The sequence below is a fragment of the Ambystoma mexicanum genome, chromosome 2q (assembly GCF_040938575.1).
Source record: "Ambystoma mexicanum isolate Mex_15411 chromosome 2q, UKY_AmexF1_1, whole genome shotgun sequence".
NCBI lineage: Eukaryota > Metazoa > Chordata > Amphibia > Caudata > Ambystomatidae > Ambystoma > Ambystoma mexicanum.
The window spans coordinates 1,087,191,566-1,087,210,709 of record NC_090924.1 but is presented as its reverse complement, the minus strand read 5'-3'; the positions used below and the strand labels follow the sequence as shown (position 1 = coordinate 1,087,210,709).

The following is a 19,144-nucleotide window of genomic DNA, read 5'->3' as shown; positions in this document are numbered from 1 at the left end:
ATAGTAACGTTCCCAACACTGACTGATGAAGACCGAGAGAGATTGAATAGCCCGATAACTACGGAGGAGGTCGATCATGCTATTTCTGGCCTAAAGTCAGGCTCATCTCCAGGACCAGATGGTGTTAGGCAGAAACCTGTGCAGTTCCCTCTGGGACCACTGCAAAAGATTTAAGACTACAGGTGTTTGGCAGTAAAAAAAACCACTTGGTAGCAGTCTGTACCACACAGATTCACTTGGTAGCTGTGGCTGAGCAGTCGGACTTCCCTCAAGAAGAGTTAGGCAGTATACAGAGTATTCACAATAGGTCAAAAGAACACCATAGAACAAGTAAACACTGACCAGGGCTTGGTGTAAAAGAGATTTATTTTAAACCACATCTAGAAAAACACACAGGCACTAATAGCAAGCAATTCAAAAACACAGTCACTAAAAGATATGCACTCCCTTAGAGGAATATTAGACAAGTTTAAGTAAAGCCCCCACTTATTTTCAGACAGCGGTGAGCGCTTAACGTAGATGGCACTCTAATAGATTGTTTTTAAAAGGGAGAGAAAAGCAGAGAACAAGTTGAAACAGATCCCAACACTTTTACAAGAACATAACAAGAGAGGAAGGCAAAGTAAAACCGTGAAGTTGGAGTTCAATAGGCCGGATCCACTTTAAGAGGATCAAACGAAATGTGTCCAAGGTCACACGGTTGCAATGCACAAAAGTCTTGTAACGGTTCAAAAAGGAGTTGGACCAAAGAAAGGGACTAGTTAGAGGATCAAGGCGGCCAGCCCAGTCCAGAAGGAAAAGGAGTAATTATTACCTTGTAGCAATCTTTAGAAAGGGAGGCCTGGCGGACACGGTACCTTAAAGTGGTGAGAACACTCCAGCGGGGGCAGTTGTTCCTGGCAGCGGATGCAAGTCGGTGCTTCGTCTGGGGGAAGAGAGGATCTTGTCGTGGAGGAAGACAGGAGTCCGTTGCACTGCCAGGGAAGAAACCAGCCGCGGAGTTTCTCAGGTACAAGGAGCGGTCCGTTGATTCGCGGTTCAGTGGTGAGTGGCTATCCGGCCGCCGGGGTGCTTGGCAAGGGCAGTTCGACCACAAACCGGTCTGGGGTGCGAAGAAAGAAGGTAAACTGGTTGTGCCCACCAGTCAGGGGAAGAAGCCTCTCCAGCCGGGAGATCTTCTCTGTCGTCGGGAAGTGGTGAGTCGGTTCCGCAGGGCTCCACCGGTGGTGTTGTCGTGGTAGGTCGGCTCAGCTTCTCCCTCGTCGGATTCTCAGGTCCTGTGGCGACTTCTGAAGTTCCAGTCCCCGAAACCCTGCTTTTATGCAGCATACCCCCCATTCACTCAGCCTAGCTGTCAATCAAACATGCTAAGTGGTGAGCCGGTTAGATAGTCGAACTCTCAGTGCCGCAGTTCCAATGCGACACCTGTGTCTCCCGCATTAAGCTAACCTTCCAGCGCTCAGCCTACCTCATCTCAGCTCCATAATACACAGCATTATAATAAAGTCCCAAAGTCGCCAACTCCCACACCAGTTTGACCCCGGAAACCGCAGGTTCAATTATCCATATTGCTCTTTGTGGGCATCTGACTCGGCTGGGCAGTTCTGTGTATCCAGCCATTCCGCCGCGTTCTCTGGAGTTTCAAAAAATAGGGCCTTGCCTTTATTGCTCACCTTCAGTTTCGCTGGATACATTAACATGTATTTGTAGCCCGCTTCACGCAGCCTCCTCTTGATCACCCCGTAGTGGAGTCTGTCCCTGCACTTGGAAGGTGTAGTCCGGGTACGCTGTGATGGATGCTGATGCTCTACGTATCATTCCCCCTTTCCGAAAATGCTCCAGAATCTTCTCTCTGTCTCTGTAATTTAGTATTTTGGCAATGATCGGCCGTGTGGAGGCTCCCGGTAGTGGCTTCCGCATCTGCGCTCTCTCCACCACAAAGCCTTGGGTGAGCGCACCCCCTTTGATTTCCTGCAACAGCATGGATTCAACATAATTGGTCGTGTCCGAGCCTTTTTCTCCTTCTGGGAGCTCCGCAATGCATTTGTTGTTTCGACGCGCCCGCCCTTCTGCTTCTTCTGCTCTGTTTTCCAAGTTGCGCACTTGCTGTCGCAGTATATGCACTTCAGTGGCATTTGTTGAGCAAGTGGCTGTGTTAGCCTTCACTTCCTCTTCTAGTCCACTCGTTTGTTCTGCCAGCGTTCTCACATCCTGTCGCAGCAAGTTAACATCCACTTGTACCTCATCTATCTTGAATTCCAACAAGGCCTTCAATTCAGCTACTGCAGCGTCGACCTTGGCCTCCCCTGATGTTTTCAAGTCTGCGATTGCCTCGAGGATCCGCTGGTCATTACGCATCTGGGCTACCTCGCTTTGCGTGTTGAGCCCTTTCTGTTTCGTCGCTTCCGTTGTTTGTGGGGATTTAGCAAACTCCTCCATTGTGGATTGCTTCCCTTTATTTTTTAAAAGCTTAGTGGCTATCACTGTTCTTGGGGTGGTCACTTCCTTTCGTGCTGCCCAATATGGTGTGGCCTAGAGTCCCCCGCAGTTCCAAGCTATTACGTCTCTTGATTTTAGGAGGGCTGCTAGTTTGCACCACGCTTGTGGATATGGCGCCTAGCACTCCCTATTATGCTCTACCAGCACCTAGACTGCTGGATTAACTTTCCCAGTGTGGCCTCAATGTATATTGTTTTCTGCTCTTGGCGTCCACTGATGATTCAGTAGGCTATACTTTAGTTGCCAGCTTATCCTTCAACTGGACCAGTTCATTGTGTCTCCGCAGAGTCCGGGGGCATTCTTCCGCTGGGGATTGTATAATTCGTGCTCGTGGTGCGAGAATTCTTTGTGTGCCTTACTACAGTCTTTTCAATGATCCCATTGGCTTCCTATCACTTCACTCGTGGCTCCCCTTTTCCTGGTGGAGTGGCCCGTGTAGTAGTTTTGTGTATCTCGCACCCTGTATGTACCTTCTCTGCTCCAGATTTACAAGCAGTTGCTTTATGATTGGGCCCCAGCAGTGTCTCCTTCTTATCATTAGTAGCCCAAGCATTGTGTCTGCAAATTATGCGCTGGACAGAGCCGTTTATTAGTACGCCCTTGATGCCATCTGTACACTGATCATTGTGTCTGTCAAACACGCACTTACTTCATTGAGAGCCTCCGTTCAGCAAAGCTCACCAGGCTTCCACATTGCCGGCTTTGTTACGTGTGTGCTACAGTTGCAGTTTGCTAAGTCCCCCAGACACAATGTAGCATATCTTCTCTGCACGTCAGTGTGCCATGTACGGTTTCGTTCCCCGAATCCAGGATTGACACCTGCAGGATGCGGGCAGCACTGTTCAGTCACCGGAGCTGAGCCGAACGGAGGCTCCCAGCTTTGCCCGACCCATGCACGCGTTAGACTGTTGCTCCGGTGCTCGCGCCGGCAGCCTGTAGGTCCGCACTATCTCCGTCACTCACAGTTTGTATTCCTTTAGTAATCCACAAACTGTTTAATCTCGCCATTTCACGTCGCAGGGGCCCAGCGCGTCCCTCAGTCATTACCGTTCTTGTAATGATGTGCGGGTTTATAATCAGTGTCCGATCGGTCCTCGTTGGGCAGTTGGTGTTTCCTCCTCGTATCGCTGCGGATCGCCGAAGTGTCTTCCAGTTCTTTTGTCCTCAGACAGCGGCAATTTTGTTGCAACTTCTTCAGGACCTCTTTCTTCATTTCACACACAACTTTCACCGTATTAATCGGAATTAGCTCCAAAGTTGTACGTTGCATTCAGCGTCCATTCACAGTTTTATTTCCACTTTGATGGTTTGCACGCCTCCCCATCTGGTGAGCTTCCCAGGATTGTGTCCGGATCAGCAGGAGCTACAGATTTCCAGCTTATCCCATGGCTAGTTAGCCACACCCCCCTTAATCTCAAGGTTGCAGTGGCAACATTTACGTAAAGGAAAGAAGATATAGACAAATGTCTTTTGTGAACAACCGATGTATTTGGGTTAGAGTGGTCCGGCGCTGCGTGGGTGCTCATTCGAAAGACTCTAACAAATACCCTGCTCCTGAACAAGAAGGATATGTTCAACTGAGAAAACTACTAGAACCAAGAGGCCCCAGGGGAGGCCACCAAGAGGGTTGAAAGGGGTCATACAAGGGACAAGCCAAAACCCCTTTTACAGTCGAAAATCTTTGACACATTGTGAAGTGAACTGTTACTGAGGGGAACACTGCATAGAATATGATAAAGTGAAACCTACACTTGCCATAGAAACTCGGACTGACCCAGCGAGACGTGCTCGCCCTTCGGAGGTCTCTGTGTAAAGTGACAAGTGTTTTGGAAAGCAGATGGAGGTCTGATCCCAGACGAGGGGGACCTAATTAAAGGTGACACCAATAACCCAGTGAATTGTTTAAAAAGACGTTGAGATTCCTGAATATTGCAATATGATGATGAATTGAAAAGCTAAGTGAACTGCATTATGGTGACAAACGTGAACCAGACTGAGTGATGCCCACAGTGATTTGTTGGTCTAAGCCCGGTCGAGGGAGGCTGATGTTGTGAAAGGCATCGGAGACCGGCTGAGGGGGATCCTCGGGTGAAGAGTTATCGCCCGAAGTAAAAATAAATGGAAGGAACTTTTGTTTGTGATGCAACAGGCCCTCTGAGGCAAGAGACTTTGGATAAAGAGACTTGGGCACAGAAGGCCCTGATAGGAGAAAAAAGAACTGTAAACTTGGGCCGGAGAAGCCCAAGAAGTGTGCTGTGCTCGAGAGTCCTGCCTTGTTCCGTTCTTCAAATGTGGGATCCCTCATCCTTTTGAGAACACTTATTTCTTTCTTTGATTACACTATCCTGCACTATTTTGTATTTAGTGATAAGGACGGGCAACTGTTTTTTTTCCGTATATGCCTTTTATTTGACTAAACTCCACTAGGACTGTATTACTATTATTGGATGGTCATAGCTTGCTCCCATCTTCGAATTGGGTTTAGATTAGGCGTTTGTCTCACCCATTTTTACAGTTTAATAACACCCTTGAACTGTGATCACTTGTGTCTGTCTTGCTTTGATACCACGCCTTCCTTACCACTTCCAAAAGAGTTCAGGACCATTTCCGCAGAAGAGAGAGGGTGACTGGGGATAGGGGAGTTACGAGAAGAACGTAGGCATACAGTACATTTACTAAATCTGAACTTTAATGAAGGAAAGACTAATGTTCCCAGAGAGGGGTCAGAGAGAGAGAAAGAGAGAGAGGGATCAGAGGGAGAGAAAGGGAGAGAAAGGGAGAGAAAGGGAGAGAAAGGGAGAGAAAGGGAGAGAAAGGGAGAGAAAGGGAGAGGGAGAGGGAGGGAGAGAGAGGGAGAGACACGTGTTAGGCAGAATCCTGTGCAGTTCCCTTGGGGACCACTGCAAAAAGATTAAGACTACAGGAGTAAGCAGTAAACCCAATTGGTAGCAGTCTGTACCACCCAGATTTACCTGGTAGCTGTGGCTGAGCAGTCAGACTTTTCTCAAGAAGAGTAGGGCAGTATATAGAGTATACACAATAGGGCTAAAAACACAGTAGAGCAAATACACTGACCAGAGCTTTGTATAAAAAGTATATAATTATTTATTTAAAACACACTTCAGGCAATATACTAGCACTCTCAATCAAAAGCAAGTTAAAACACAGTCAGATAAAGTATACACACCTCTCTTGATAACTATCAGACAAGTCAGAGTTAAAATACCATGATTTGTTAAACAGATGTGAGCGCATAACCCGATGGCACTCCAATAGTTCAGTTAAAGGGAGATAAAAAGGCAGAGCATAGAAATAAAACGGGTCTCAACATGTTTAGGAGTTCTCAGCAAGGGAATAAAGGCAGTATATACTGTAGAGCCAAAGTTCATAGGCCATGCCCACTTTAAAGGGAGCAAAGCGAAATGTGCCCAGGATCACACGGTTTAAAATGCACTAAAATTCTTTGCAGAATGTTCAAAAGCGGTTGGGGTGATTCAAGAAGGTAAAGTTAGGTCTGGGGCCAACCCAGTTGGCAAGCCAAGGATTTATGGGTCACCTTAGGCAAACCAAAGAAAGGGAGGCCAGGCAAGATACAGTACCTTAAAGAGACAGGAAGCTCCAGCGGTGGCTGTTGTTCCTGGCAGTGGTTGCAGTTCGTTGTTTCGACCAGGGGAAGGGAGGATCTCATCGAGGAGGAAACGTGGAGTCGTTGCACTGCACAGGGATGAAACCAGACGCGGAGTTTGTCGATAGGTGTGTTCCTTTTATTCGCGGTCAAAGTGGTGAAGCTTGGCTATCCGGCCGCCGGGATGCTTGGCACGGGTGATTCGACCAAGAGACGTCTTTGGAAGGCGAAAAGGGCGAACTGGTTGGTCCCACCAGCTCAGAGGAAAAAGACTCGTCCAGCAGAAGATCTTCTGTTGTCGTTGGGAAAGTGGTGAGTTCGTTGCAGCAGGGCTCCACTGGTGGTGTCGTTGTTGCAGATGGCTCAGCTTCTTCCCTCTTCGGATTCTTAGGTCCTGTGGCGACCTCTGAAGTTCCCGTCCCAAAAGCCCTGCTTTTATGCAGAAAAACCCCCATTCAACAGCCTAGCTGTCTCTCATGCATGCTAAGTGGTGAGCCGGGCGGCTCACCACTGGGCCAATCAGAACACATGCAACTTGGGTTGCTAAGGCAACGCAGTCCAGGGTGCCAATTCCCCCACCCACACATCCCGTGGAACCCAGACAGAGTGACACCAGTGGGAGGGCTTCTGTGGAGAAGCCCGCCAAAAAGTGGAACAAAGGGCCCGACCTTGGTTGGAGTTACAGAGACGGACACAAACGCCATTTTAGAAAAGAGTTCTGGTAAAAAGACCCAACCGGGGATTTAATATTAAATAAATAAACCGGCGGTATCTTTAACATTGCACCAAAAAGGGGTGCGTTTAAAATCAATGGGAAAATCCCATAGGAAATATTCTGGTGGAATATGTTGCGTGGTAACCACTGCCACCAGCCAGAAACTTGACAAGGGGGGACTGGACAGTGCCCCCTTGGAAACAGACCCAGGGGCAATCGAATTAACCCCTTCCAGTACTTCCACAATATGATGGTTTGTACTGGTGCTGTTCACAATTTTGGACTAGTAAAGTCATTGGTGACTTTGTATGCCCTGGGAGACAGTAGTCAGTCCCAGGGTATGGAGTCTATGTTTGATGGTCACTTTGACACCCCTGTGTTACTGCACTGAGGGTGCTGTGTAACACTTACGCCATAGGGTATCATCTGTTTTTGTGTATAAAACCCCATAGCCCATAAGCACACAAAGTCAAAGACATACCTCAAATCATGCCTAAGAGTGGGAGGAAAAGAGTCTCACTCTTAGCAGGAGAAAAAAACAAACCCCAAAAATCCAGCAAAGCTGTTGGGGGACTCACTAGGTTTGGGAAATTAGCCTTATAAGAGAATTCTCCCTAACAACACACACCATGGAGTGGAAAGTAACGCCTGTGGGAAATTAAGAAAAGAGAATATCAAAAGTTAAAGGCATACTTGCCCTATACAACCAAACAATTGGAACAAAGTATATAAACAAAATGGTCTACAGTGAGAAAAGAACTGTTGAAACTGATTCTGGCAAAGGAAACAAACAGCATGTATCAAGAGAACCTGTGCTGGGAGCATGACAGAGAAGGGAGTCCTTCTACTGCCTTTATTTTGTTAAGATAAGGGCTCGGGGTCAGATAGTAATAGTTTTGCGTGGTAGACTGATTCTTTTTGGACATTGAGAAACGAACAACTGACAGACACTTCAGTTATTCTTTAGGTAGAGAACCGCCTGTAGCCATACGGATAGATAGCCCTTTCTGACTGTTATTTAATAAAAAATGCCTAAAATGTCCTCTGCGTCCTCCTGACCCATCACAGTACACAGAAATGCATGCTTTCGAGTAATGCCAGAAAAAAAAGAAAGTATTGCCAACTCATTTATTTGGCACGACCTGCACAAATGTGTGTTTAGCCCTTAAGGTGACATCCCTCAAGCCATAGGCTTCAAAGAGTGAATGCCAAAAAAAGGGCCACATGTTATTTTATATGTATATATACAGGGCATATACACCCAAAGCTATCTTGGCGCTAGACAATTCAGATGAGGAAGTGACTGAACAGAGTAGAACCTAAAAAAAGGAGGGTCTTCAGGGACCGCCGAAAGGGCAGATGGTTGGTAGTAGCTCGCAGAGCCCTGGGCAGCTGATTCCAAACCCTTGCAGTTTCTACAGAAAAAGCACGGCCATCAATCCGTGACTGTTGGACATGAGGAACTAATGTTAAAAGGGCATTCTGAGAACAGAGTGGACGAGACAACATAGTGAATACATTTTTCCTGAAGGTACTCGGCTCCTAACTTATTAAAGGCTCGATGTACCAGACACATTGATTGTGTGCCAGCATGAATTACATTAACTCTTGGCATGAGAGCATGGCTACTTTCCCGAAGGAAAAATGGGGAAATGACCTACGCGAAATTAGTGTCATTTGGTACCCTATGGAGTCGATGAATTATTGCCCTATAGACTTGTAAGCTACTATAATAGCTTAAGAACCTGAATCTCCCGCTGCTAGCAACCAAAGAGTCTGATTAGAGGTACAATAGTGTTTGTCCTAGAGATAAAATGCACTCTCTATTAATGGAATAAGAGCATAACTTTCTTAGTCAGAGTTACAGTGCTCCTCTCTAAAATGGGATTCAGGTGTGCATATCTAGAATATAAATATGTCCCAAAATCTTTTTGCATCATCTTGTTAAAACTATTTTGCTTTATGCTCTACATATTGCTTTTTGCTATGCTAAGTTATTCAATTTAGATTATATGTGGTTCAAGGATCTTGTTAAAAAGAGTCGGAATGAGAGTAGAATGAAAGGAAGGAGAGAACATCAGGGCACAGAGTCCAAGGACACAAGGGGTAAAGACAAAGTGGGATTGGGGTGATTGAAAGGCACCACTTCTTTACTTTTTGTGGTACCCCTGTTAAGATCCACCTAGATATTCCTGGAGGGAGCCAGAAAGGTAAGTGATTGTCTTCAGGCCTTCAGTAGGAGCTGGCTAGCTCAAAGAAAGTAGGGGTTACTGATTACTTGTGATAATCTTGCGATTTAGGGACACCTGGGATGGGGATGCAAAAGCACACGAGAGAGAGTGAGTGAGAGAGGAATGGCCTTTAGCAAGAGTCTCTTGAAACATTTTAATAAAAACCCTTGTGCCATCTTCGAGAGTTGGTGTGTTCTTGAGGTGATCTGTAACAATATCATGAGTGCAGAGGCGGAAATATCCCAAGCGATGTTAATGTCACTTGGCCTAGTAAGATCGTTGCCTCTGTCCTCCCTCTATTCTCCCTTCCTTGCCTTGTCGTGCCTTGAAACACTTGTTTATAGGTGCATTACAAATGCCAAATCATCTCATAAGATGTAACCTAAACACCTTCAGTGAAGTAACAGCGATCATCCAAGGGTGATGGTTATCCAGCTGTCAAGTCTGCATGACTTGGTACACCCTCAGTGGCCAGGGCATAAACCACTTATGAAGAGGATAACCTCGCACAGGATAACTTAAAAGGCCTAGACATGGGTTATACCATACAGGAGTGCATGACATCGCATATTTTCTTTTTGATGTATTGTCTTTTTACATTTTCCAGCACTGCACGCCTGGGAAGTAACACAACGGGTGTGGAGAGCAAGTGCCAACTTGGCCCCTTTTCCAGCCCTCCGCAGACAGCATCCACATATAAATATGTTGTTTGGATGTGCCGCGTTCCAAAATTGTATAATATTAAATCATCTTATACAATGCTTAAACATACTTAATGCATTTTTTAAAATAGCCTGGTTGCTAAAATAGTTTTACTTATTCTCTCCTCTTTACCTTTGTTTTAATTTTTGTTTTTGATCAGATTTTACTGATTGAAGTTCCTATTGAAGGACAAAAGAAAAAGAGAAGGAAAGTCTTGTTAGAAATCAAACTCCCAGCGGAGAACGATGTTACACAGGAAATCTTGGAGTATGTTGCAGAATCTACTAAACCAGTGTGCCCAACAAACCAGGGTATCCGAGGTGAGACTTATTTTTATTTACTGCTTGTTTTCTACAGAAATCTCTATGCTAGGCTTGAAAAAGCTTTATTATTATAAAGTGGGATCTAAAATAAAGAAAGATTGATGAAAATAAGTGAAATTACAGTTGGAGAACAAGAAGCAATGTTTTTTTTTCACCTAGCTAATGATGAACCCTGTGTTGCCAAATAAATTGGAGTTTTCCATTTTTCTAGTTTTATAAAATGGGCACATTCTTGTTGCAGGATATGCTTGATTTGTTTCCAGAAATTGCACTTTATTAGATAGATTATATTAGAGTAAACTCCATGAGGTTTTACAAGCTTGTGGCTGTAATTGGGGAAAATACAATCCCCACAGATTTGTATCTAGGCACAAGCTCTTTTCTAAAGGAATTGTTACTCTCTCACTATTTTTCGATTGATTGTAAATACACCCATGTTGCGTCTCATTGCATGTATTGTATTCTTGTTTTCTGCAGAGCAGCCACGACATTTGCATGCCTTTAGCAGTGCCACTATTCCTTGTTCGTCACAGCTATCTTTTTTTAAAGGCCAATCAGACCCAGGTGTGTTAATGTCAACTGCTCTCACGGCGAAAACCATAGCGCATACCCCAGCCCTTGAAGCTTGCGGCCACTGGAGACAAACTCTTTTCACGCCTTTCTGCAAACATGTTCCACTATAGAAAGGCGCAAGAAGCTCTCGCCTCCAGTGCCTATCAACACCGCCTTTTGCAGCTCCCGATCAGCTGTGTTTGTGTCTCTTGACGTGTTCTCACTGATTTAAACTATCCGTCATCCTCTACATCACTCACAGTAAATGTTTCACATTAAAAATGTTTTACAGATGCATTGCAAGGCATAAATTTGTCTTGCAAAATTGATTAGTCAAGACTGCTAAATAAAAATATTTTGATTAGCAATTCAACACATATGATTAGCAAATTTGTATATCCGTACTTTCAATCAGGGCCAATGCAAGACATGTTTCACCTGTACGGTAGCAGAGGGCCTAGGGACCTCGCAGGCTTGTTTCACCACTGGTGCTATAATTAGGATGCCTTTTGATGGACATGTGACCGGACACCGCTACCCTTGCAATTTCAACAGGGCTTCCCACTAGTGCCTTGCAAATAGTGAATAATTCCCAGAGCTGCCTACGCCAACTGCATCACTCTGCCTAAATTCAAGAGGACCAAAGCTGGAGGTTCTAGTTTCCCAGCCACAGCTGCCAAACACTGGAACCTCCTCCCTCCCACCCTACATGCTGAACTCTCCTACTGGACTTTCCGAAGAACTCTAAAAACACACATTTTTAAAAAAATTAATTTATTGTGCACTAGCCATCATTTTTGACTTTTTACACATATTCTATAAAAAGAAAACACACAATTAAAATTCATACATTTACATCAAATTCCACAAAACTGTTAGGCTCCGACAGCTCGGTTCTCGCCAGCCTCCCTCGGCAGTTACACCGGCTCACACCGTCCGTGGAAAGACATCGCTGTGGCAGCGTTATCGGTTTCCATGGAGACTGTTTGGACGTCGGTGTCAGTATCGACCGCGTCAGCTGACACGCGTATTACGCACTATGCGTACACCGATGCCCCGCCCTTTGCCTTCTTAATCCGGTTCCGCTCGGGGTTCAGTGCTGCTAATTGTAGTCTACACGTTCTCTTACGTGTTTAGCCTTCGAGCTAATTCCTTCTTCAAACCTTCCAGCTTAGATTTCCTGGTTTTCGACCTTGCCTTCCACTTTGGACTGTTCATGGATTGCCCAGCTGATTTTGTTTCTACACGCTGTTACGACTCGGAACGTTTCCTGGATTGCCGACGGCTGTTAGTAGGCGTTTTCCTATGCTTTGTAGCTTTTTGCTTCCTTCCACAAGGGCTAAATTATAACAATCATCGTCTGACACTAGTTGCTTTCAGTAAGTGTATTTTCATTGTCATAACATCCTGTGATTTGCTTTTTGGATAAAGACTGCCTACTCCCTCTGTGAAGAAATTACCCTCCTTGGACATTGTGCTGGATTTGTTCTGGATTTGTATTTTTACATTGCAAGTGCAGTTCAGGACGCTTTCCAGTTACCTGCACCAACCCTTATCTAGTGCGTCCCTCGTGCCGTTCGGGTGTTTCCTCCCTCACTAACCTTCCTGTTTATTATTTTCTCCTGTCGTGTCCTTGGAACTGGATTTCCCTCTTGGCTCCTCAACCATCTCCTTCCAGGCTCCGTATGTGCTCTGCTATTCCAACCAACTTATTAATCAGGGTAGCTGAGGTCAAGACTGGTTGATCTCAGAGTTGCACCACTTCAATCCTCCGAATCTTGGTGTGGTGAGTAACAAAAACGGAAAGAGCAAAAAGAGAATCGGGAATGGAAAAGAGAAATACAATTACACCTATCGGCCTAGTTCTTTTCTCAGTGACCATCTAATTTTAGATCTCGTAACAATCTTACAGTTTCTGCAGTTAGGAAAATGTTATGTCCGGATGAAGCTCTGGACCAAAATTCCTCTGTATCTAACCAGTTAATATCATGGACAAATCTTCTTAACCTGGCGACTCTCAAGTCCCTTGTGTCTGTACATTTAGAAATCAGATGTTTCAGTGTTTGTGTTTCATTGATCTCGCAATTCAAACATCTATCATCAAGTGAAACTATACCTCTGGCTGATTGAATTTCCCTAGTCGGGAGTAAATTAAGCCTGAACCTTAAAAATAGTTTCCTCGAGCTAGGATCTGGGTATTTTCTTAGATATGTGGGCAAAATCGTTCTTTTTTTTTCCCCCCAAACTAGAGAAAGATTGTGACAATTTTGTCATCTTCATCTTATCTCCTGTGTTCACCCAATCCACATTTTCAGCCGCTCTTTCACTTTCAATGGATTTTGGACTAAAATGTCCAATGTACAGTCTGCATTATCCAACAGTTCCACACATTATTGCTTCAATTTTCCCAAAAACCAGTTTGTATTGCATAAGAGTAGAGCAGACACATCCTCGTACAGGGAACCCTTAACAGGAACCAGAATGGACCTGTACAAGGAGATCCATTTCCACTCAAGCCAGGATCTTAAGGACGAGAGACCCAACTCATATCTTAAAGCAACAATGGGTACACAATTTGGAAGGGACAATGATTTTTTTCCACTACTGTTTGCCTGAATGCTGGACACCGGCCCTTATCTGATCTGAACTTCTGAACTACAGTCACTTTTACTGAATAACTTTTACACTGTGCTTATCCCAATGTCTGTACATTTCTGAGTAACTGGTCATGCAACAGTGCCTTGATGCTCTTTGTCTTAGTGCGCCATACAAATGTAAAAATAAATAAAATAAACACCAGATATCTATCGGCAGAGCCTTTAAATGGCACGCTCCTTTAGTGGTGGTCCATTGATGAACCATTGTTTCTGAGAAGTGTTCACTTTCCCATCAGATGATATGCAGTAGCAAGCTTGATTCAGTCAAACAATGACTATAATACAATACCTTTTATGTGTGTCTAAGTCTTTAACGTACATTTACCAAATTCATAGGATGCTTTTGGCTTAAAATTACTTTACGTTCTTGTAATTTTCTATTCAAGAATTAGTAACTAAAGCTACGACCATAGTGTTTGTTCTCAACATGGATTTCTACATTTTTCATCTTGGATGATGATTTTTTTGTAAGTTTCAAAGCATCTCTACAAAACAGACTTGTTATTTAAAACCAAAGTACTATTTCTACCAACTAAAGCTGGGAAGATATATGGTTAAGGGCCTTATGTTGGAGACTGGTCTCAAACCCCAGCATCACAATTAACTAACGTGTGTGATCCTTGGCAAATCATTAGATAACACAGAAGTGCCCACAAGCCATTCATTTGACTTGTGTATGCTACACAAAAGCTCACTCAAGGTACTGCTTCATATATAATAATGATAATGCCACTTAATCTGCACAGCAAAGTTATTTGTTTGTTGGCTTACTTATAAAAACGTTTTGTAATGCATTTTACCATGTTAGGGAGAATTCTCTGTTTAGGCTGAATTTCCTAACCTAGTGAGTCCCCCAGCAGCTTTGCTGGATTTTTGGGGTTTCTTTTTTTCTCCTGCCAAGAGACTCTTTTACCCTCCCTCTTGGGCATGATTTGAGTGTGTTTCTTTGAATCTAGATGTGTTTAATGGGCTATGGGGTCTTTTACCCCATAGGGCTTCATGTGTTTTTGTGATGTGTGTTACACAGCACTCTCAGTGCAGTGACACAGGGGTGTCATAGTGACCCCCCAGTATAGACTCCATACCCTGGGACTGACTACTGTCTCCCAGGGTATGTAAAGTCACCATTGACTTTACTAGTCTTAAATTCTGAACAGAACCAGTACAAACAATCATATTGTGGATGTACTGGCTGGGGCAATTCAATTGCCCCAGGGTCTGTTAGTCGAGGGGGCACGTCTCTGTCCCCCCTGATCGAGTTTTGGCTGGTGGCAGTGGATACTACTTTTTATATTCAACCGCGAATATTTTCCTATGGGATTTCCCATTGTTTTAGGCTACTATCTTTATTTAATTATTTACGGTAGCCTCGAACATACCGCCGGTTTATTTAATTAATATTAATTCTCCGGTTGGTATTTTTTGCCAAAACTTGATTCTAAAATGGCATTTGTGTTCTCTTCTGTGACTCCAACCCAAGTCGAGCCCTTTGTTCCACTTTTTGGCGGGCTTCTCCACAGAAGCCCTCCAAAGTGGTGCCACTCTGTCTGGGGTACTTAGATGGGGTGGAGGGGAATTTAGGCACCCTGGACTGAGTTGCCTAGGCAACTCAAGTCGCACTCCATCCTGATTGGCCCAAGTGGTGAGCCGGCCGGCTCACCACTTTGTTTGAGTGACAGCTAGGCTGAGTGAATGGTTTGCTGCATAAAAGCAGGGCTTTGGGGACTGGAACTTCAGAAGTCGCCACAGGACCTAAGCATCCGACGAGGGAGAAACTGAGCCGACCTGCCACGACACCACCACAGGTGGAGCCCTGCTGGACTGCCTCACCACTTTCCCAACGACAGAGGAGATCTCCCGCCGGAGAGTCTTCTTCCTTTGACTGGTGGGGATAACCAGTTTCACCGTCTTTTCGCTTTCCCGACGTATCTCGTGGCCGTCTTGCCTGTGCCAAGCACCACGGCAACCGGGAGACCACGTTTTACCACGGCCACGAGACAAAGGTACCACCTTTAACCGGAAAACTCCGCGGCTGGTTTCTGCCCTGGTAGTGCAACGACCTTCATCATTCCTCCAAGGCGAGATCTTCTCTTCCCCTGGACGACGACGCAACTTGCACCCACTACCAGGAACAATTGCCACCGCTGGAGGATCCTTCCCGCTTAAGGTACCGTGTCCCGCCTGGCTTCCCTTGCTACCGACTGTACGGGGTAGATTTAGCCCCCGGCTTTCGAACCTGGGTTAGCCTGGGACACCTTGGCTAAACTTTTCTAAGTCTCTCCCAACGCTTTTCTGAACCCTTCTCAAGACTTTCTAAGCCTAGTGTAACTGTGTGATCTTGGGCGCATTTGTGCTTTGCTCTCTCTAAGAGTGGGCCCAGCCTTTGGACTTTGACTCACCAGTGACTTTTTGCTCTCTGCCTTGCTAACAGTGTTCTGGAATCATAGAGTGGTGTGCCTCTTCCTATTCTGTCTTTTTCCCCTCCCTTTTTCACAAACTTATTAGAGTGCAATCTAGTTAAGCGCTCACCTCTGTATGAAAATAAGTGGTGTTTTACTGTGATTTTCTAATATGGAAAAAGAGGTGTATATATCATAATAGTAACTGTGTTTAGAATATTTTACAATAAGAGTGCTGGAGTGTTTCAACTGTGTGTTTTTAAATAAATAATTATATACTTTGATACCAAAGCTCTGGTCAGTGTTTGCTTGTATTATTGTATCTAAGTGCCTATTGAGTATACTTTGCATACTGCCTAACTCTCTTGAGGGAAGTCTGACTGCTCAGCCACAGCTACCAGGTAAACCTGGGTGGTGCAGACTGCTACCCAGTGGATTTACTGCCAACACCTGTAGTCTTAAATCTTTTGCAGTGTTCCCTAAGGGAACCGCACAGGTTTCTGCCTAACATACCATCATTGCATTTAGTATCCAAGGCCACATATCCAAATTAGGGGAGGCTTCATGTCTTGCACAGCCACTTCAATTATAAACCTGGCAACATTCAATGGAGAGGAAAGTTCATGTTTGTCATGAGTTTAATGCCAGCATGCATATCAAGTTCCCATCACATGGCATGTGCATTCATTGAAAAAAGACTAGTCTACGCTTTGCATGCTTGGTTCGGACTATAGAGCCTGGTAATAGATGGGTTAACCATAATCTTCACTTTTGTTGTGGTCATTGAATTAAGATGGTGTCCAAATGTTTACATGTACATTACACACAGCAACACATACCATGGCACTGCAGCTTCGCATGAGCAATGCAGACTTTCACATGCACACAGACCTCAGCCTTACATGTGCACACCTAGCCTTTCATATGCAGCATAGCTTTTCAGCCACAAACCACTGTAGCCTTTCACATGCATGCACACGTGCCCACTCAGTCTTTCACATCCTTTCAGATGCATGACAAAATAGCCTTTTACATGCACATGTGAAGGCCTATCATGTTTAAGGCCGTTGCAGTCTGAGTGGAATATAGAGCTCAGCAAAGGTGGACAGCGAAGAGAAATGATTTAGACAATTTATTTAGGAAGCAAGATATGTGAGAAAGAAATGGAGGAAAGAAGAGACTTTCAGAAGTAATGAGGGGAGATGGGCAAGAGAGAAAGTTATAGGGTTGGTGGATACATGAAAGCAAAGTTAACTTAAAAAAAGGGGTTGACCTTTTTAAGGGTTTAAAAGTGAGCAAACAAATTATGAAATGGAAAATGCTGGGATACAGAGGTGAAAGCAATGACTGATCAGAGAGAAAGAGATATTTGTTTAGTGCCATCCTGCATCCCTAAAAATATTTACAGTGGAAGACAAAGCTCCCACACAGTTACCCTGATCTGCAGTTTCCATCAGCCAAAGTGCTCATTAAACATGAACATTGGGGTCAGCCTGCAGCCTGGATCTCTGTGTTCCTCTGTATAGTCCCTGTACTGTCCTGGAGCTTGGTACAAAGAATAATAAACATGCTCACCTTCTCTGAAATTAGTTAGAGCGACATGATTTATAAAACGAAAAGCAATTAATCATTCTTGTCTAGTGAATTGCAATGTGATACTGTTGCTTTATGCCTTGCATTGTGGGATGAACTTATTTTAATTGAGCATATTAGGTTATCAAAGAATCTGCAGCTTTTGTGTCTGCATTTCACTAAGCATTCTCAATATGCTTTTTTAAATAATAATTACAATACTGTCAATTAACATGTATTGTGTAAACAAATTATGCAATAAATATGATGTTGACATTTCTCCAGCATTGGCTCTTTCATGGATTCACATGCTGTTTGAATATTCGCCCGTCGACAGGCTGTGAATCTTCGGTAATAGTAAATCAGTTTAATTTAGAAAATAAAAGTACTGCAATCACTTTAGTGTTTTCTGTGTCGTTTACTCTGTAGCCAATAGTGCAGTACCTCCCATAGCTCCACTGCTGGAAGCCATCTTCAGATTCCTACTGCATGTTCAGGTTTTGGGAGCCCTCTCCTATTTCTTTATTTCCAATTGACGATTTGAGAAGCATTCTCTGGTCTACAAACTTGCTTTCCACACCGTTTAACAGCTTCGGCTTACTAATTTCATATTGTGGCGGTTCTAGAAGTACTTCACCTATTTGGTGTCCCCTACTGGGCACAGACCTCTTGTGTTCCCCCATGGGTGAGCCCTGTGGTGTCTATTTTCTTTTTACCCATCAGGACTGATTCCAAGACCACAAAGCACCCTGTCAAGAACATATATATTGAATAAAAATATCGGGAGTGTCTTTTTTTGTTTGTATCCAGACCATGATCTTAATTGCTCCATATGCACTTTTTCAAATAAAACATTAGAAGACGGATGCAGGAGGTTTGTTGGCATGGCTGGTTATGGGGACTGTGGTCTCAGACTCTGCATCAGTGAAAAGCTCTGCTTCACTACGCCATAGAAGCCCCCCAGAGTGTGCTCCCTCTCCTAAAAGCTTGAGATCCTATGAAAGGGTTTCCTTCTATCTATCTCTGTTGTGAGAAACCCGAAGGTGTCTCACCCGCTAGTCCCCAGAGATCTGTCATCCAGGTGGCCAGGACACGGCCATCGCTATTGGATCCAGTTCCTGGGAGTGGACCAGTGGGGGAGGATCACCTGGAAGGGGGGGGGGGGGGGGGTGGAGGGGTGGAGGTCTTCAGGGAGTTGAAGTGGGACACCGATGGGCGAGACGCGGTACCCCCTTCCTTACAACACCTTTTCCCCACCCTACCCGATAGGATATTTACCAACACAAAACACTTTTGCACACCGTGAAAGACAACGGACTAACACCATAGCTGTTTACCTGACAGGATAAAAGGCAGAGCACGAGAGCACACTTCGATCAAGGCAAAACGCACAAAGGAACAGCTATTCCAGGACAGCAGTTTAAAAGGAGGAGAAAGGCAGCAGGACCTGACAGGACTTCAAGGAGGGAAGTGCCCTTGCCTTTTTTAACCCAGATCTACAAAGCCTCTGTGAAAAGAATCATAATACCGGGAACTATAACTGACGTGCACCATTGACATCTGTTATACCACACAAGACCCTCCCGCTCTGATAAGCGAGGCAGTGAGATGCGCTTGCTACCGTGGTATTGTCCTTGGCTCTGGAGACAAGAAACGACAAGCAGTTCAGCATAGCTGGTGAGTCGGAGGGAGAACCGATAGTAAACCCGATGGTGTTGATCAAAGGTTGCAAACATAATATGAACAAAGATCTTGTGTGCTACTGAACAGAGAAAGACCAGCTGCAGACTGGTCTGGCACCACGTGAGTGCTCATTTGAAAGACTCTACCTGGTCCCTTTTCTTGTGAACATCATAGTACCCAGAGGCC

At 44.7% G+C, this 19,144-nt stretch overlaps 1 protein-coding gene across 1 annotated transcript in view; it reads left to right on the top strand.

The window, feature by feature from the left end:
* The window catches only part of KRIT1 (KRIT1 ankyrin repeat containing), a 1,383,280-nt gene that overhangs the window by 16,518 nt on the left and 1,347,618 nt on the right, over positions 1–19,144 (top strand). Inside the window, exon 3 of the mRNA XM_069648434.1 lies at positions 9,933–10,092. Coding sequence (XP_069504535.1) covers positions 9,933–10,092 — 160 coding nt within the window. The remainder of the gene's footprint in view (positions 1–9,932; positions 10,093–19,144) is intronic.